Source organism: Lepidochelys olivacea (assembly GCF_965140295.1).
Source record: "Lepidochelys olivacea isolate rLepOli2 genome assembly, chromosome: 12".
Taxonomy (NCBI): Eukaryota; Metazoa; Chordata; order Testudines; family Cheloniidae; genus Lepidochelys; species Lepidochelys olivacea.
Window position 1 is genome coordinate 38,988,424 of NC_140422.1, and position 20,459 is coordinate 39,008,882.

General features: G+C 52.2%; 1 protein-coding gene across 1 annotated transcript; it reads right to left on the reverse strand.

Annotated features, from left to right (window-relative positions):
- Positions 1-6,607: 6,607 nt before the first annotated feature.
- Positions 6,608-18,554, reverse strand: PABPN1L (PABPN1 like, cytoplasmic; the record flags this gene model as incomplete). The annotated part of the gene is made up of 8 exons (XM_084644266.1): positions 6,608-6,727; positions 8,459-8,596; positions 9,337-9,424; positions 11,424-11,530; positions 12,216-12,283; positions 13,669-13,777; positions 17,283-17,460; positions 18,535-18,554. The coding sequence occupies 8 exons, from the start codon at positions 18,552-18,554 to the stop codon at positions 6,608-6,610; spliced, it is 828 nt and encodes a 275-aa protein (XP_084500392.1).
- Between the last annotated feature and the right edge of the window lie 1,905 nt (positions 18,555-20,459).

A 20,459-nucleotide genomic window follows, 5' to 3' on the forward strand; every position in this document is an offset into this window, starting at 1 on the left:
TCTATGTCTGCTTGTGTTCTTGTGGCCAGTCACGCTGTGGAGAGTGGCACAACTTGCTTAGCAGAATATAGGGCTTTGCTTTTAGCTAGTATGGAAGGGTCTCTTGCTCCTAAATAGAGACAAAGGTAGTGAGCTATTGATCGCTGTCCATGTCTGATCTTAGTAAAGCCCAGGGCTGCATGTTAAATTGCACACACGATTGCCCAAATTGCATGCAGAGTTGAGAGTGTACGTGGATGCAACTGTGTGCTAGGCTACCCCTACCTTATGCTTGAAATAGCTGTGCCTAGTGCAGTATGATGAGAGAACAGCAGCCTGCTCCACTGTTGAGCAAAACAGACCTCGAATGCAGACTGTGAATGGCAAATTTAGGTTGACCTCACTCTTGGGAGAGTTAAAATGAACTGGTTTACTGCTCTGAGCGGGACCACCTCTTCTTCCTAGAGCAGTGTGCAGTACTGCTGCTGGACGCAGTTGTCATAAGAGGACTCCCTGGCTTTAATAGATCCAGTCCAGGCAGAATCTGGACGAGCCTTTTCTGCTCTTGCCACTCACAACACTGGGTTCCCAGTGCTGCAGCCAGAGCATGCTGTTCTTTCCTGACAATGTTTTAAACTAAACCAAATCTGGCCCCCTAGCCGTGTTTCCTCAGTGTGGTAGGAGCGTCCAGATCAGTGAGGTGGGCACATACTGAAGCCCATAACTATCAAAGCAAAAAAACTATTACTTGGAAAGAGACAACAGCAGCTTAGTGCAACAGGGCCCATCACTGGATGCTCAAACCCCAAGCACCATAAGTAGCTGCACCCTTTGCAGCACACCTGGCTTCATTTTACCCAAGGCAGATTGCCATGGTCACATGAGATGGCTGGGGCAGAGCCAGTAATTGGACCCCAATCTCCAGCAACCCCATCCAGTGCCTTCAGCTAATCCCCTCCTTCATGGGGGAGTGCTAGGCAAGCCACAGGGCATGAATTATGGGTAGTGCACAAGAGTCTACTCAAACCGTACGTTGGGATTTTCTTTAGCGCTTGCAAACCTGCCTGAAATTTGACCTGTAGTTACAAACAACCAGTTTGTGGTTCTACAGCAGCTATGGAGGATGAGGTTTTTTAGCCACATTAAACTGAAGTGTTTCGTGTTTGATGTTACAAAGGGGGTTACTGACCCTCCACTTTTTCTTGTTCTGTCTCAGTCACTTATCTCCAGCAGCTTGGCATTCCTTCATGCTAGACTGGGGCATTCGAACAGCCTATGCAGATACCTAGTCTGTGTTCTTTGCTCACCCATCTGCATTTCAACAGCCCCAGAGACATGCATGCTGCCTTAATCAATTTAATCTAGATATAACTAATTCCACTTTAAGATCAAAGCCCAAGAAGGTGGGGTTGCAGTCCTGTGGTAGCAGAAAAATAGCCACCCCGAGGGCAGAGATAATAGTGTGCATTGTATTTCCAGTTCCAACTTGTCATTGTATCAGTCTAAGCCCATTGTATTGATCCCATGTAAGAATCTCATTGCACTGTGCATGAACATACAGATACTTAAGTGGCTGGCAGAGGGGACCCTAACATGACTATCCTGTTTTGGCCAGAAGAGAAATAGTGAATTCTCTGTTCATTTTCTGGACTACATTGAGGATTGCACACTAACCCCACTAATACCTGTCTAACATCCATTAGTCTCCTGTTTTCTTCCCTCAGAATAGGTGAAAGGTTGAAGTAAAAATACAGACCTGCCAAAGGCAGTAGGCATTTGAACAAATTAAGGTGAATTCTTAAATGGAAATCATATCAGAAGCAGGTATATGCACCAAAACAAAGGACTGTACCCATCTCAATGAGGCATATCCTACCTATAGGATGCAAGGTTTTGCAAGCCATTAATAGAACAGGCTTACCGGTACAGGTACACTAGATAGGAGACCACTCCTGAGGCTGGATGATAGTAGTAAACTCAGGGGATCTAACACAAGTGCTCATACCATGCCAATGTAACAACCCTTAGAATACAACATGGATAGGTTGCCCTTGTTATAAAGGATTCTAGAGTCAAAGATTCCAAGGCCAGAAGGGACCATTGTGATCATCCAATCTGACCTCCTGTACACCCCAGGCCATAGGACTTCCCTCAAAATAATGCCTAGAGCAAATCTTTTAGAAAAACCCCATCTTGATTTAAGAACAGTCAGTTATGGAGAATCCATCACGACCCTTGGTATGTTGTTCCAATGGTTAATTACTCACTGTTAAAAATTTACACCTTATTTCCAGTCTGAAGTTGTCTAGCTTCAACTTCCAGCCATGGGATGGCATTACACCTTTCTCTGATAGATTAAAGAACCCATTATTAAATAACAAATATTTGTTCCCTCTGTAGGTAACTATAGACTGTAATCAAGTCACCCCTTCACCATCTCTTTGTTAAGCTAAATAGATGGAGCTCCTCTAGTCTGTCACTATAAGGCATGTTTTCTAATCCTTTAATCATTTTTGTGGCTCTTCTACAAACCCCCTCCAACCTATCAACATCCATTTTTCTGATGTGTTGTGTAGCGACATTACAGCAGCATCACGTACTGATCATCCCTCACGGCAAATGCTGCCAAGATGTCAGGACATGGTGCTGCAACTCCTTCAAGAACAAGTCCTCCTTTCTAACCCCGTCCTCGCTAGGGCTGCTGGATCCTCCTCTCCCTTCCCCTTTCTGAATGCTGGGAGAAGGCAGGAGCCTCTTCCGTTCTACTCCAGTATTTCTTCTCTTGGCTTCTTGGAAGGAAAGAGGCTCTGGCTGCTCCTAGCCATTTGCTGACTGCTCTCCAAGCTGTCTGGCAACACAGAGTGCTTCTTTGGTCACAGCAAGAGAAATTCAAATCTCGAGAGTCCAGAAGGCAGTGACCCAAGGAAACACAGAGTGAACACCAGAGCTGCACTGGGTGTATAGTCTAAACTTCTCCTGAAAACTCTGCATCAACACCTGGCTGGTTTTCCAAATCTTCTAACTCTCGTTCCTTGGAAAGTGGAGAAATTTCTGGGTTTCTCTATCTTTTCCATACTCCAAGCACTTCCTAAGGCATCCAGCTCTGTATCTGCCATAAAATCATTACACATGCTGCAGGGACAATCCTGCATTGATCCTCAGGGGATGGGGAAGATGTGAGCTAATAGAGGTTTTCCTTCTCTGACTTCAGAGGAGCCAATCCTCACTGAAGAGAGGTAGAAGGGAGACAGGAAGCACAGATGTATGATGTTATGTGCCACACTTGTCCCCGGTATAAGTCTACTGAACACCAGGGTGCATGTGGGCCTGCATATCTGAGAAGGGACAAACTGTTCAAAAACAAACACTCTAGTTAAATCACTGCAAAATAGCAGAGAATGATAAATGACATTCGGAAGGGTTTCAAGTGCTGGCTTGCATGCCATTCTTGTGGTCTTACTGAATCTGAGGCATCATGACTATGTCTCTGCCAATCAGAGAGAACAGCTCTGCTTGGAAAGCCAAGAAAACCTGCAGGTCCCTTGTTTGAGAAAGGTCCAACAATGGTTTAACTACAAGTAACAATTAGCTTTCCAGGACAGAGCTGCAGCAAATAAAGAGTGAGCCCTTTCACCTTCTCCTAACACATGCTAACCTGGAAGACCTCGCTTACTCCAACCACTGGAAATTCACTTGGCTCCTGACTCTGGGCCAAATTCACCATGTCAGTGAATATGGACCTATATTATGGTGTTCTCTAATAAACATCTTCTTGTTGCAGTAGGTGTGATTTTTTTCTGTGGTCTAAGAGCCTTCTAAAGGCAACCAGCTGAATGCAAAGACAGGTCTGCTGCTTTTTCTGCACTTTCATTTTGGAAGAAACTGTTTTAGACAGCAGGATCATTTATTTTTAAAAAAAAAGATATGACAATTAAAGAGTACCTTCTCACAAACAGAACTTGATCAGAGAAGTCTGCTCAGCTCAATCAATGCATTTCATCAGTAATAACTTAAGTGTCAAACACTTCACTCTCCCATTCTCCAGCTCCCCTCCCACCCAAACAAGTCACACCTGTATGTGACTATTTTGATAAACTTTTACACATAAAAAGGTGAGTTCAATCTTTCCACTTGCCAAGACCAGCACTCAGTGTTTCCTTTTCAACAACGGTCATTAAAAGGTCACTGCCAGGTACTTTAGATCCAAAAAATAGGTTTTGTAAAAGAGTTTAGGGTTTACAAGATCTACCAACAGAAATGACTTCTTTTTTAACCCAATGGGAAAGGTTTGGATTGCCCTTTTAAAATTTGCAACCCAAACTTTGTTGCTTCACTTTCTGGTTCTCCTGAACCAGCCCAGTCTCTCTATGCTCCATTCTAGATAAAGTGCAAATAGTAAACACGTGAGAGGAGTTAGATTTTTGAAATTCAATGATCCAAGGTGTTAACAGGGAGGAAAATCTGTTTCTAAAATAGGTTTCTTATCCTGACAGCGTCTCTTCAACTGTTCAGAAAGCTGCTTTAAGGGTTAGTAATTGCATCAGTTGTAGCTGGAAAAAAGGGAATCCTGACTAAAGGTCCTGACCAGTTAGTGCTGGAATTCTAATAAAATGTATTTAAATGTATAACTTTATACAGTAACAGTGTTCACAGAGTTTTTTAACCATGCTTTCTTTTTTAACCAAAAACATTTTCCTTTAAAAATAGGAGCAAGTTTAGCGCTCATGAAAGTGAGACGAATTGCAGTGGCTTGGACTGTACAATGCAGACAGGTGCTGTGTAGGAATTCCCACACAAAACCCCCTCCATGCACTTCCACCCTGACTGGCAACAACCCCTGCTATTTCAGCCTAGGCCTTCAAGCACTGACCTCCAAACTGTGGTCACTGGGAGAGGAAGAAATAGAGCCTAAGCTTAGGCCCACAAAACTCACACTTGTCACTAGAGACTGGATTCAAACTCTGCCCATCAGAAGTGAAACAGTGAGTGCCTGGACTTGCATCACAGCTACAGAACAAGATCGGGGGAGAGAAAGAGTTTGCAGGTCTTGTGTAACCCCAGACATTAAAGAAAACACACTAATGTTTAAAGAGAACCCAAGTTAGGGATCCCTTTTCTTCCAGGAGATTTACAGGGCTGAATCCTGCTCTTAGATACAGAAGAGTAGGAGCACATTGAGAGAGCCAAAACACAGAGTTATGCTCACTCCTCTACCCAGGAGCAGAATCGGGACCACACTTAGGGGGACAAAGTCCTAATGAGTTATTTTAATTCAACGGAAAAGGTTTGTATTTCCCCTGCAAAATTTATCTAAGACCCTAATGAGGTTTTTACAGTTAAGTTAAAAAAAAATAAGGCCGGATCTGAATCTAAGTGGTGTCCCAGAATCTTAACCCCGCTCTTCTAGAGGGTAGAAGAGATCCCACTTTCCTTGGAGCGTCTTGAGGACCTGCCTATACTAAAGAGATGTCAGCATGCATGATCCATAGGACAGGCTGAAGAAGTGAGTCACAGAGAACAAAGTGGAGGCATCTGTTTCTCTAGTCTGGCAGCAGGAGGGGTTTAGACCTTCTCACACGGTGGCAGCAGTGGGTGGAGCAGAGACATGCTCCTGACAGCTGTACTTCAAGCTGGTCCACAGCTGACTGTTTTGGAAACAGAACATCCTGCAGCTCACTTCTCCTAGAGGGATTGTTTTCCCATGCTCCCCTCTATCCCCATTGCTCCAACATAGCCCTGTCTGAATGCTCTGCACAGTCCTCCAGAAGCTCCCACCCACATCCCTGCTAGAGCAGCGTCTACAGCAAAAGTGCCAGAGCGCCAAATCTGGCTTATATGAGTCCTAAAATGCAGCCCTGTCCTCCAGTTTCTATAGGATGAGGACAAAGCTGATCTGGTGAACTCTGTTCCTATTCACTGTGAAGAGCGATCAATGTATGCCCGGAGAGCAGTTCTTTCTGAATATTGGGTACAACAAGAAGGATTTGACATTGTAACCAAACTCGGGGCAAGCCTCTGGCTCCTGGAAAGTACCAGTGTGGCTCTGGCATTGAGTGGGGCGGGCACCCAGCTGTGCTAGGGGGAGCCTGGCTCCATTCTCCCTCCTAACAACTCACCCCTTTAACTGCGCAACATGGAAGTGCACCGTTCCATCCAGGCAAAAATAGTAAAATCGTCCACACTTCTCTTTGCTCGGGTAGGTTCTCTTTAAACCCCTCTCCCATCCCCCGCTTTTAAATCCAGCCCTGTTGGAGTCTCCAGCGTCATCCCATCCTTCGGCCTAGTAGGGAGAGTACCACGGCGATAACCTGCCACGACCCCTAGACAAGAACAAAAGCAGTATCAGAAAGCACAGGGCGGCTCAGGCAACGGTCTTAGGTCAGCGATTTAGTCAGTTACCGAATCAAAACTGTGTCTGCTCTTCAGCGTGGGAGAGACCTGCCGTTCGAGATGGCCCGGCTGCCCTAGGCCTCACACAGACGAACGAGCAGCATTCCTGGTCCTCAATATAGCCCAGAGAGAGCTCTTGTCTCCTTGCTCCCAAGCTGCGTCAACTCACAGTGTTATAGCCTGGTCCGCCCGGTGATGGCACCGCATGAGACTGGCTCGGTCGATTGCTGGTTTCTCATCAGCGGGGCACATGGGCCTTGATAGGCTCACCATCCATTTTCGAGGCAGCGGCGAGTGGCTCTGAAGGGAGCCCCTGTGCATTCCTGGGCTGGAAGGATGCTGGAGTGAGCGGAATGTACTAAAAGTTCAAGCCGCAGGGCGCAGGCCTGCCCACAGAACCATTATCTAGCACCCTGGGTCTTCAAAGTGCTGTGCAAGCATTTCATTAGCACAACCCCACCAGGAGACTGAGGCACAGACGGGGAGGTGACCTGCCAGGTCAGTGGCAGAGCTGGGAGCAGAACCCGGGAGTAGCCAATTCCTAGGGCTGCGCTCAACTAGATCACGCTGCCTGCTTTCACTGACAGCATGGCAGGGCCAAGAGGAATTCCCTATGCCACGGGAATAAACCCGACTATCCACAGTGAGGCTATAAAGCCGAGCAAGCCGTATCTAGCAATGGGAGCACTTTCATGCTGGAGAATCGGTCCCAGCGCTCATCTCAGTGTGCCTTGAAGCCAGCCATTCTTGGGTCACCGAGGTGGAAGGACATCCACAGGTACTGCACGCCCTGGGCAGCCGTCTCCCACAAGAGTCACTGCTCATTTCTGTCCCTTTCAATTGCAGGAGAGCTGCAGCCCGCAGGCCCTGCCAGGGTGCCCATGTTCACATCTGTGTGCGGCTCCAGGCCTCCCGCTTGCTATGTGGACACATGGGTGATGTTAATAGCATGTGACTGCCCGTGGGACCAGGAGAGGAATATGCTTCTAGTGCAGGCTTCTCTCTGAAGTAACATCCTCAAGCCCTTAGGAGAAGATTCCGGCAGGAACACGCCCCCTCCCCCTCCCACCCCCGACCCCATCTCTCACCCCATGGGGAACACTACTCTGGTTTTACTGGGGGGAGCCAGAAGTATCAAGGCTTGCGTTGATTAACCCCCTGCTCCGCTTGCCCTTAGCAAGTCCTGTCTGTATTCTTGCACTCTATCCCTTGCATACCCCTGCCTCCTCTTCTAAATGGGACAGCTTACATGGACTGACAATTGGAGCGACTTCGAAATCAGAGTGGAAACCCACCCTGAACCAAGGAAAGGGATTACTGCAGAACAAACACGGCAGCAGCCAGCCATTAAAACAAAGAGCGCATTACAATAGAGAGGCAATGTGGGCTAAGGGAGTAAGCATGGCCTGCAGGCTGATTCAATGGCCTTGGTTCTGCTAGACCTTTCTCTCCCAAGTTTTCCCACGGAGCGAGGGGAGCACTTGCATAGCTGGCAGTTACCTGGGCCTCGTTTTCACTCCTACATCACCTAGATCTGTTCCAAGCAGGGCCAGGCAGGCCACCTGGAGACTGAAGTGCCCGCAGCCAGTCTACGGTAGCACTCACACTGTTCATGGCACTGCAGGTAGCCATGGAGGAAAGCTCAGAGAAGAGTCTAGTGCAGATACAGGGAGTGTGCAGCTTTGGGGCAGGTGTCGCCACGTGGGTTTCCTCCTTTTGGAAAACAGGGATAAATACTCCCACCTTCTATCCCCCACTCCCTGGCAGGTGTAGGGACTCTGCTGGTGTTTGTCCCAGGCCTTAGCCATGGAAAGGGCTAGGTGAGTGCTTTGTGATATTCCCAGCCTCCCAGAGCTTCTGGAGTGCTGACCACCCAGCAGCTGGTCTGATAGGGACAGCCTATGCTTGAGACACCTAGTGACCAGGGAAAATGCCCTCCTCATGCCAATTGCAGAGCTGATTTTGCTACCACAGCGACAGGCCTGGAGACATCCCACACCAAACCCCTGCCGGGCAGGAGAGCACATGGGATTCTCCATTCTACTGCCGACCTCCTGTCAGCAGAGAACGTCACCGCTCACCTGTACACTCTCCCTCGGGGTCTTGATCTCAGCACTCCATAGACGTTTGCCCTTTGAGACAGGCCCCCCCTGCTTGGAAAACGGCCCCTGGAGCCCCCACGGTCAGTTGTGCTGATACCTGGCATGTTGGTCCTCTTGGGCAGGACCTGAGACAAGTCAAAGATCAAGGAGTGGCTAGGACCCTCCCTGCCCCAACACTTAGAATCATAGAATATCAGGGTTGGAAAGGACCTCAGGAGGTCATCTAGTCCAACCCCCTGCTCAAAGCAGGGCCAATCCCCAACTAAATCATCCCAGGCAGGGCTTTGTCTTCCCTCGCAAACTCCCTGTCACTTCCCTCGCAAACTGCGCGTCTCCCACTCGAATCAGAGACAGCGTATCCTGGGGTCTCGGTGAGCCAATAGCAACAGCTTCCCAGTCTGGTATGGCAGGGAACCGGGTTTGAAGGTGGCCATGAGTGCTACATTTCCCAGGCCCTCCCTGCACTGAATGGCCCTCCCCGAGTGGAGCTGGCCCCTGGTCCCCAGAGGGCAAGACCTATCACCAGATGGGGCAACGTCTCCAAGGAGGGAGGCAAGAGGCAAAACCAATGAAACAAATAGCAAAGAAGCTGGAGCCAGGCAGGAGCAGCTCAGACCCTGACTCAGGCCTGCATCCTGGGAGACCTGGAGGCATGACTCAGCACTGGAAGGCCTCCTTTTCAGCGCCCAGAGTCACCTGAACCAAGTACAAACAGCTGTAGCCCAATGATACATCTCTTGCCCAGTCTGTGGTCTGGGTGCAGACCCCCGGGAAGCAAAGTGCATTCGGCAGGAAGGCGAATCCCTCCCTAGGTTCCTGGCACTAGTCACTCCTGCCTCGCACCTGTTGGACCCGGTGTCTTTACCTTGATGACCCGGCCTCTGAACATGCTCTCGTCCAGCTCCACCGCTGTCGTCACAGAGCTCTTGTCTTCAAACTCAATGTAAGCATACCTGGAAAGGGAAAGGAAGACAGTGTCTCTTTTGCATTGCAGCATCTGCTTGGGGAAGTCACAACACAGTAGCCCCCGCAGGTGGCCAGGTAACGTCACAGTCTGCTGCTCAACATGGGGAGTCTGTCCTGCCACTCTAAAGGCTTTTCCTTCAGATAACTGACTAGGCACCTCTCCAGACAGCACTGAGAGAATGGAGGGTAGCAGACCACACGAGACCCTGCTGCATCACGGCTGGCACAGTAGCCATACCTATCGCCATCGGTTCAAATTATTCAGGAGGTGCAATCAACCATTAAACAATGTTTACAGCACGACGGTTGCCAGCGCGCTTTCCCTGGGCTGGGATCTCTCTCACCACCTGGTGAGCCATGCTCTAGACAACCCGCCTAGGCAGCATACAGCCCCCTGCACCAATCTGAAACCGAGCTCACACCTAGCATTTAAGTGCAGCTCTCACTAAACAGATGCTATTGAGTCCAGATTGCGACGGGGACTGGGCCTGCAGCAGAAGTTTATAACATGGTTAGAGCTAGGAAAAGCACCTGGAGCTAAGCTTCCCAGGGGATTTTGAATCAAGGAAAATTCTCCAGCTTCAGTGACCAAGGAAATCATGCTATAGCTCTGAATCCCTGGCAGTCTTAGGCTCTGATACTGCAATTGATGGCACTTGGCTGGACTGCTGGGCCTGCACAGAGCCTCACTGAAGTCAGTGGGGATCTGCATAAGCAGTGAATTCCACCCACACGTTTCCGGTGCAGGACTAGGGCCTTCACTTGCAGGTTATCCAGGGCAGAGACCAACTTTATGGGTGTCCCATAGCACCGAGCACGTTGCCAGCACGTTCAGAATAAATCTGGACTCTCTAGAACACAGGGAGACAGCAGGCTCATGACTCTGCTATGCAAGAGGAGAGAAGCAGCAGCCAAGTTAGTTATAGAAATAAAAATATACACCTCCGTGTTAATGTAGAGGGGGGTGTTTACATGTAGGTGGCTAACAGTTATTCTGCAGATAGTGCTGGAGTATGTATGAAGAACTAGCTGGAGAGGCTGTCAGAAAAGCTCATCTCCCCTCCTGAGGGTAGTGGGCTATGGATTGAGACAAGTGAGTGCATTAAGCCATTATCTGGCCTGGAATATGATGGATCTTATGCAATGTCCCATTTAATTACTTTGTTCCTCATTGGAGCGTACTCATGAAATCACACAGACCCGAACCCTTGTACAGAATATGCACAATCGCACCTATCGTGACCTTGCTTACGCTAAATCTGAACAGGTGTATGTGACAGAATGGACACGTGCCTCATTTTGCGCAATATATTTTTAAACAGTCACTTAAAAATACCCAGTCTCCCCGGGTTATATATTTAGGACACATGGCATTTTGTGCAGTGCTGCTGCCAAGCCAACAGAGGAAGCACGTGTTAAGAGCCCAATTGCCAGAGCCGTGCTGACACCATTCATTATATCAGTGAAGTATCGGAAGTTCAGACATGTTCTCCGCAGCGCCTTTCATCCCAGCTTGTGCCAGATGGAACAAGCGCATCAACAGAGACAGAAACGACATTGACAAGTTTCCAGACAGGGTTTCAAACATCCGTAAGAGGAAGGAGTAAAGCACTGGGCTTCTGAGGTAACCTCCAAAACCAGACGTGCCAGGTCTGCAGAAGAGCTCTCTGCACCCAGGGTGGGTGGCAATAGCGGAAGAGGACAATGAAACAAACCTGAAAACCTAACCCAAAGCAAAGCTGGTCCTACAGCTGGTTTCCCTGCAGATGCTGGAAGTCAGACAGAGCCGAGGTTCCTGCAGGGATTTGATGATCCCAGCTAAAGACGGGAGAAGAAATAGGAGTGGCCCCCTCCCTAGTTAATGGGGCTCAGGGAAAGGAATTTCTAGAGCAAAGATATGAAGATCATGCATTGTGTTCTCAGAACATACTTCTCATCCCACCCCGAACTGCCACAATCCAAGGGTCCCTAGAGCACAGCACTGACCCTTTGGGATGTCCAGAGAATTTATCACAGAGGATGGTCACTCGGTTGATCTGTCCACAGCTATTGAAATGGGACTCCAGCTCTTCTGCTGTTCCACCATAGTCCACCTGCAAAGACATCCCCATTCCATTCAGATGCCATCAAGGGCACATGCCCATGCCCTGCCAGCCAGCCCCAGAACCCTTCCTGTGAAAGTTTGCGCCAATCAAGAAGTGAAGCAGCTCGGGCTGCATTCATCAGCTTTGGCCTTGTCTTCCCCAAGGATTCTCAGCAAGATGCTCACTGGCACAGGGGTGACACTGGCTCACAAGGCCTCGTGTAGACCCCTAGCACCGCAGCAGCTCCTGAGCCTTGTGCTGGCCGCTCACTGCACCGGGGTGACGCTCAGCCAGAAAGAATCAGACATTCCAGTTGGAAACCTGAAGCGAAGCCATGACCATCCGATCAGGGAACAGGAACAATACCGTGTGGCCTAGCTAGTCCAAACAAAGCCACTTGTGTTTTTGAATATCCACAAGTGAGCCCCAGACCCAGGGTTAATGGTGGAAATTATCAAGCAGATAAGTTTGAAATAAGTTCAAGCCAGCGGCTCCACCCTTTCCCATCATCGGAGGGGATGCGCAGCACATCCGGTAACGAGTCATTCATCCCACTGTGCTCCTAGGGGGAGGGCAGGGACAGACAGTCTTATGACACATCCCACCCCCAGCCCATTAGCTCTACTGAGCTTTCTGCCCTGGGAACATCACCGAAAAGGGGGGCTCATCGTGGTTTTTGACCTCTCCCACTTACATTGCCCACGTAGATGGATCTCTGATCAGCCTCAATTTTCTCCTCTGTGGTCCTAGGAACGGGAATACCTGCAGAGGCAAGGGTTCCTTTGACGGTGCTGTTCAGAGAGCGAGCGACAGGGGGCAGTGGGGTTTCTGGCCAAGTGAGGTTGGTGCTGATGGGAGGGCAACCCTGACAGCCCTAGAGACTGAATTACTAGCCCCTCAGCCCTTTGGAGCAAGAGGTCTCCTCAAAGATGAAAGACAAGGTGTCCGTTTATTCTCAGGACATGCTTCCTCCACGCATCACCCCCTGCCATTTCTGTCCTGAGCACCCCCAATCCTCAAATCTGCCAACGTGCCTCAGGCCCGATCCAAAGCCCACCTCCCCCGTTCCACTCCAGGGCCTCTCTAGTCATGGCAAACCACGCAGTGGGTGTTACGGACAAACTAGGCGGAGGCCACTGAACTCATTTCACATGTGACAGCCGTATCTGAACCACGATCTCCAGAGGTGAGAGCTGAGTGTGTTGATGCCCTGCTAGGCCCAAGCCTTTGTTGAGGGAACCAGTCCTGCAGCCGTCTGTGTTTATTCTCTTCCTCATTTGGGGTCTGTCCCCCTTTGGGAAGGGGGAGCATTACCCCAAACATGCCACATTGTGTCCTTAGAGCATGTCATCACCAGAGAGGCGTTAAGGCCCCCCGCAGAGGGTGGAAGGTACAGGGGGGCGAGGGGTATTTTACAGGCTCAGACCTGTAACCCATCTAGCCTGCCTCTTGGAGTGGCCTGAGCTTTGGAGAGAGGCGCTAGACCCCGACCCCTCCACCCCCCACTGAAACAGCCAGCCCTGGGGGAAGGATCTCCCTAGCCCCAGGAGCTGGTTCGTGCCCCTAGAGCTGACCTGGCATAGCAGGAACAGCCAGATGATAGAACTTCGACCCTGGAAAGCTCCGGGTACTTGTGCCAAGCCAGCAGCTTTGGCACCAACAGCACCTTCAAAGAACTCTGCCCTCACGCCCTAAGCTTCAACACCCCAGGGACGAAAGCTGTATCCATCACTGACTGAGGTTAAGCGACTTGTCCAAGGCCAGGCTCAGGGCAGAACCAGTTGCAGAACTGGGGACAGAACCCATAAGCCCTCACTCTGAAGCCCATGCTCAGTGTCCTAAGCCATGCGTAGGGGTCCTCCATCCACTCTCACACAGCCGAGACCCCCCATTCTCCCACTGCCTCCCTGCCAATTATGCCTTCGGAGGCAAACTAGGCTGGGGAGCCTTTGACACTGTCACTGTCCTCCCCCGTCCCGTGGCTAACGGGGATGTGGCACTGGCTGTCCCTTGAGGTCTCAAACACGGCAGCATTTCGCCCTGTGGTAGGAAATCCTGTCCCATGTGCCTCCCAGGTGTAGCTAAACCCTCAGCTTAACACCTCCCCTTGGGAGCCAACCCCGCCCTGGGGAGCTGCAGCGCCGTACCTGCCTGCGATCTCAGGATGAGGTGGTTCTTGGCCTCAGCCTGCAGCTCCTTGAGCCGCTCATCCTCCTCCTCCATCTCACGGACTTTGGCCTTGATGGCTTCCAGTTCCTGAGCACCAAACCCAAGAGGCCGAGCACATGAGAACCCAGTGCAAAGAGGGGCAGCTCTGCAAGAGAAGACCCCAGGGGCAAGTCCCGTTTCCTCCCACCTGGCATCTGTCTTGTTTGCTCAGCATCAGCTCTACAGGGCAGGGCCTGTCTCATGGGGTGGGGGGTGAGGGTGTCTTTGCAGTGCTTGGCATGATGTGGTCCCGAGAGCGACCACGACACACACACACACCACCCCTTCGGGATGGAGGCCAGAGATGGCATCTCCCAGAGCCAGGCTTCATCCTGGGATCTCTGAGCAACGTACAAAGCTCCATTAATGAAGCCAGGGCAGAATTACCTCCACTTTGCAGGTGGGGAAATGGAGCTACAGAGCAGGGAGCAGCTCTGGGGATGTCCTAACCACTAGGCAACGCTGCTCCTCTGCCAGTAATCACTGGAAGCCCTGGCAACACAGCCCCCCGCAGCCTGTCTCCATCACCGCCCGGCTCACTCCATCTGCCTGGGCCACTGTCACGGCAGAACAGGGGTGGGAAGGTCGGGTCAGCTGGGGAAGGATGGCAGGTGCGTGTCAGAAATAAAGGGCCAACTCCTACCCCCTGAGATGGGCAGCTCCTGTGGGAATCCCCTCAGGCTCGCACTCCCGCAAGATGCTAGGGGCAGGCGGGGCCCAGCCGGAGGCCAGTTCCACCTCCTGCTGCTGCCTCCTTCCTTGCCCCATGAACCCTGGCTGCTGGCCTGAGACAAGGGAGGCTGCTGGGAGTAGCTGCTGTCTCCCAGCTCTGCTTCCTCTTGGGCTTACTGAATCGCCTCCAAGTGTCTGGATACTTTCCCCATCAGGGGGTTCTCTCTGGGGGGCGCCCTTCACCCCCTGCTCACGGAGAGGGCCTGAGCCAGTGCTCTGCTCATCCGCATTCAGCTCCACCAGCCCCGCAATGCACGCAGCGGGGGTGCCCTGCACTGCAGGAGCTGCGGCTTTGCTATTCCTGGCTCATCCTGACTCGGACTCCTGAGTCCCCTGCAGGGGAGAGGGTAATAACGGGAGCAGACACTGCAGCTAGGCCTGGCTAAGGTGCCTATCATGGGTGGCCGAATGCAGCCAGGCACCAGCAGCCAGTCTGGTTGGTTTGGGGGGGGGGGTCTCACCCTCCACCCCAGCGCATTAGGCCAGTGACTGATGCTCAGAGGAGCTGGGGCTGCATAACCCTCGGGTGAAAGGCTGGAGACGTTTGTCCTGGATTTAGCCATCCTCCCCCTCTAGACACTGGGCCCCGCTCGTGGGCAAAGATGTGTAGTTGCCACCGGTCCAGGTCTGCCCGCTTAAGGTGCCGCCTTTCCCAACATGGGGACCCTCCCATGGGGGAAAAGGGGGGATGTGCAGCCACCTGAATCCTGCATACCTCTCCCCCACCAAGGAATGCTGCCAGGGGAATTGCATCCAAAGCTTGGGACTGGGGCCGTAGAGCAGAAGTTCCGAGGTGTGGGCTTAAAGGGATCTTACTGCAGCGGGGAGGGAGATAAAGGACTGGCTTTTATCTGTAAAATGGGCTCATTTGCACAGATGCTTTTAATAGGGCAGGGGCAAGGCTTATTTTTACCTAGGGTTCGGAAAGGTCGTGACATTTGGGCCCAGCGAACCCCCAAGAGAAGCAGCCTCCGAGCCTGGATTCTGCAGCACCGTTACGGTTTATCAGAACCGTACTGGACGTGGTCGTACCAAGCCCTCCGATAAAGGCTGCAGCCCGAGCGCATTGGGCTCACTCACCTCCCATTGCAATGCACTCACTCCAGGGTTGGGGAGGGGCTTGGTGAGGTTGTTAATTAAAAAGGAGACATTTCAGCTCCATATTTAAGCTTTGGAAAAACAAATCTAAGATCAAGAGAATTGTTTCCCTTTCCTGCAGCATTGGTGAATATTTGTAGGGAGCATCGGGGCATTGTGGGAGAAAGCACGGGACAGCGGGGGAGAACAGCCCTGGGATAGCACGGGAGACCTGGAAATGTAAGACTGGCTACAAAGAGAAATAAGAGAGATCAGTTTAGTTGCACTAGCCAAGCCAAGTACCCAGCACTAATGGTGCAAGTTACACAGCCTGGAGGGTGAACGCGACGTTATCAGCTTTGCCGCTCAGGGGCCAGGACATTTAAATCATATTTTACTATTAACTTTAAGACATTTCTGTGTGTATGAGTCTCTTTCCCAGGGTTATTTATGTCCATCCCCCCCCGAAGTCTGGTCACTGGCTCACACCCTCCCAGGAGGTGCGTAGTGTGTCCGTGTTTTGGAGCAGCCCTCCCCGCAGCCAGCCAGCACTCTAACCAGTCTCACATTTGTTGAGTGATGTCATTTGGGGTTCGATATTTATCCAGAGTAGGAACAAACCTGGTTTATTGCTGGCCTGACGGTAGCACCCAGTGGCGCCAGGTGCTGCCCATCTGCCCCATCCTAAAGAGCTTATGTTCTCGGGTCCGTCTTCACTGCGGAGTTAGCCTGGGCTCTTAGCCAGGGACTGCCCCCTCCCTCCTGTCCACACACAACACTCTCTCACCCGAGTGCAGTGGTGCTTTCCTCCGGGGCTAGCTGGACAGGCTGGGCAATAGGCTAGAGCTTGGGTGCTGCTTTCACTTGACCGGGTAAGGCCATGTACCTTGCAGTGACGACACAGGCTAGATGCTGCCGAGCCGATATCCTCCAATGCCCTCCCGCAGTTCTCCCCCCTTGAGCCCAGAGGATGACAAGTTCCCTCCCAGTTCACTGGGAAAGAAGCAGAGTGGCTCAGCAGCACAAGGGGATGTGCCCCCAGACGTCTTAGCGGCCTCCCGAAGAGCCCAGCATCCACAAGACTGCAGTAACTCAGGTGGGGCTTTGCAGTCTGGCTGCTCACGCCTAGCCAGGCTAACCCGAGCGCTGATCGCCCGAGCGAGCTCTGCAGTGAGGACACAGACAAAGGGTACGTCTGCACGGCAAGCGGCAATTCAAAACCGGGTGTATTCGTAACTCGGGTTAAAACACCAGCGAAAACCCGGCAACTCTTCTCAACTGGGGTTAGCTGCGCTGCCCCACAAACTTCAGCTGGAGCAGCTTATCCGAGTTCAAGCAGAGTTATTGGGTCTTCCCTGCGATTAGCTAACTGTGGTTAGCTAACCTCAGTTAAATACACCCTTTTTTGCAGCAGCAGTGACAAGTGACTTGCCCAAGGTCCCAAGGCAGGCCAGTGCCACAGCCAGGACCAGAACCCAGGTGTCCTAAGTCCTCCCTTGTCCAGTGTCCCAGTCACCAGCCCATGCTTTTGTAAAGCATCAAGGGGATGAAATTAGTGCCACAAAATCACATTCAGCCAACCAATGAATCACACTGCTCCCGAGCCTTGAGGGAAAGGTGTAGCAGAACCCCACCCTGCATCACCACTGTAAAGTGGGGGAGGGGGGTTCCCCTCTTGCCCCATGGCAGGTCCCTGGAAAGACACATCAGTGGTTGCGGCTCAGTGCTCTAGACACATACTCACCGGGTCCAGCACACCCAGCTCCTCTGCGCTGTCCCCCTCCAGCGGGCTCAGGTCTGAGTCTTCGTCCGCGGCCTTCTGCCGAGCTGCCATCTCAGCCATGTCCCAGGAGGAATCCACCCTGGCCAGGGACGGTGGTGGGTCCTGCCACCAGGCCCCGGAGGGGTCCAGAAAGAGGGGGCTTTATGGGAACCGTGACAAAAACAAAGAGGTTTCAAATGACATTTAAGCAGCTAGAGACGCTGGGTTCCGCTGAGATGCTGAAGCACTTCCCAAGTTTTCACCCATGCTCCCCCCCAGACATATTCACAAAGCCCCCTCGTTATCCTCCCTCAAATCCCTACTCTGCCACGGGCCCGACACAAAACTTGGCCCTGGTGTGCCGAGAGCACGGCCCCTCGTGCTGATCAGCACGGTCATTGTTTCCTTGCGCTCCCCCTTTGGTCTGTCTGGCTCTCTCTGTTAAGTCTCTGCTCTTATATTGAGCTTGTCAGCTCTTTGTCCAGCCCCTGGCACACTGGGGTCCCTGGTCTATGACCCAGGCGGACTCTTAGGTGCGATGGGAGCACAAATCGTCAATATGACTAATCTTGCAGCTTCATCGGGAGTCTTGCCACTCTTGGTGTTTTGCCTAAAGCCCCAGCTCCTGGAGTCATGAGGGTAACAGGAAAACTGCAGCTTCCATTTTTTTAAAGTAAGTCTCCGGCCCCCCTGGCTGCTGAGAAAAGCAGGGCAATGGGAGCTGGGGAGAGCCAGAAGGCAAATAAAGAGAACCCAACACTGATTATTTTTTAAAAATCTCATGAGCATCTCATGACACCCACTCCTGAGTTCTGAGCGCTTCGGACTAGATATGCTGCAGCACCTTGCACGTACAATGGCTCTGAACAGGATAGGAGCTATGTATTTTCCAGGCCAGGCCAGTAGCAGCCATCTCTGTGCCCCAAGCAAAGGCAGGGCAGCCTTGGCTTTTTGGAAGGCTTTAGACTCACCAATTGGGGCAAACTGTCCCCCACCCATCCCAGTGCCCCCAGAGCCACAGGTTTGGCACCGTCACTGAAGCATGGCTGGGGCAACCATAGCCCTTTGCATTGCCAGAGCACAGGCCTGAGGTTATAACTAGGCAAGTGGATGCTTTCACCAGTGCCCGGGGCAAACCAGTCCAATGTCACCAGCACTGGAGGAACAGAAAGCAACAGGCAAATCTGGGGGACACCCCATTCCTGCAGCAGGGGGACCCTGCTCCACCCTTTACCTTGCTTGGAAGCCAAACATTTTGAGTGCTCCCCTTCTCACAAACAAACAAATCAACCCCCTGTAGGGAACCTGGAGACCAGGAGGAAGCTGCACCTGGGGCAGCCCCTGCCAGCTCTCCATTTGATACATCAGCAGCCAATCACAGGCAGCGGTGACCCACCCAGGGGCGGAGGGGTCCCAGCCCAGCTGGTGTGAGCACCAGAGCTCCCTGCTGGGGGGTGTCAGAGCAGCTCACATGTTCATAGGTTCCCTCTGCTGGGGGAGCTAGTTTGGCAGTACAGCTCCTTGGGTAGCAGCTTCTGTGCTTCAGAGTAGCAGGTTGGGGGTTCTAGACCCCTGGTGACTAGCTAGTTGATCACACAAGTGTCCTCCTCTGCCTTATTATTGGGGGTCACCTTACAGCTCCCATTCCCCTCTGGTTTCAGCGTAGCAGCCGCGTTAGTCTGTATCTGCAAAAAGAACAGGAGGACTTGTGGCACCTTAGAGACTCACCCATTTATTTGAGCATGAGCTTTCGTGAGCTACAGCTACGTGCATCCGATGAAGTGAGCTGTAGCTCGCGAAAGCTGATGCTCAAATAAATTTGTCCGTCTCTAGGGTACCACAAGTCCTCCTGTTCTTTTTGCATTCCCCTCTGAGCTGCTTGCAGGTCATGTCACTGCTACTTCCCGCCCTGTAAGGGTGCACTGATGCCTCTCTGCCCAGGGCTTTTTGGGGATGGGAGGCTTAGGTGGTGGAGGGAACTAAATCAATACTAGCATTGTACCTCTCCCCAGGAGCCTGCCTTTGAATCCAGACTGGCTCGCACCGAGATGCGTATGGCCCCCGAGACTGCAACGGGGATCCCTGCCAGCTGGGGTGGCCGTGCATTGGCAGAGCTACGTGTATGTGTCTGGGATGCTCTTTATTTGGGCCCCAATCCAGGGAAGCAGGTGTCAACTTCAAGCATCTGAGCAGCCCCATTGGACTCAACGGGATTACTCATCTGGTGCTTTAGTGCACGGCTGGAGCAGGGCCTTGGCCTCTGCTGTCCCAGCCCCGCCGCCAATACTGCTGTGGTAAGAAGCCTTTCAGCCCAGCATTTCCAAGCCAGTCACCAGGGCATCCGCCCCCGTGTTTGACACCAATGCACGGCTCCGGGCCCTGCACAGAACATTGCTGGCCCTGGCCCTGAAACGAAGCTCACCTCCAGTAGTTTTCGTACACAGACATTTAGTGTCCGTGGCATTGCGAAGCTCCCCTCTACTGTCAACACTGGGGAGAGGGGAGCTGGAGAGCAACGGGGGGCTGCAGGTCAGGACTGAGATGCATTGAGTGAGGCTGCTGCGGTTCACCCCAGAGGTGGCTGCAACTGCATGGTGGAGGAACCAGCCTGCTATACACAGGGCTTATTCACCTGAAGCCAAAGTAATGAGGACTGTGGGTCCCAGCAGCGGCAAGCCCCCTGGCGGGGGGCAGAGCAGTACAAAGTGTCCGCCCGCCCTGCTCCGGAGTGAGTAGTGCTGGCTGAGCTGGGGGCATTGGCCTGGATGCCTGGGGGGGTGGGGGGGGCGAGTGCACTGGTTCACCACATCCCTACCGCCCTCACCATCGGCTCAGCCCTTTCTCAGGAGAACCAACACGGCCTGGCCTGGCCTGTCTAGGGGTGAATCCCTCTCCCCTGAAATGGGCCCACTTCCTGCTCCCATTCCCCTTCCCCAGCTGCACTCCTCCTCCGTTTGCCGGTGCCAGCCCTCCAGCTGGTGGCTCTTGCTTCCTTTCTTCCCCCGCCTGGAGCAGCGGCCCCCTGCTCCTTGTTTCCAGATGTTTTTATCTGCTGCAGCAGCTGACAACAAGGAGATCCAGAGGTGGTGCCAGCAACATCTGACTGTTGGGCTCTCGGGGGACCCACCAGCAGGTGCCCCAGGGGGCACAGTTTGAGGA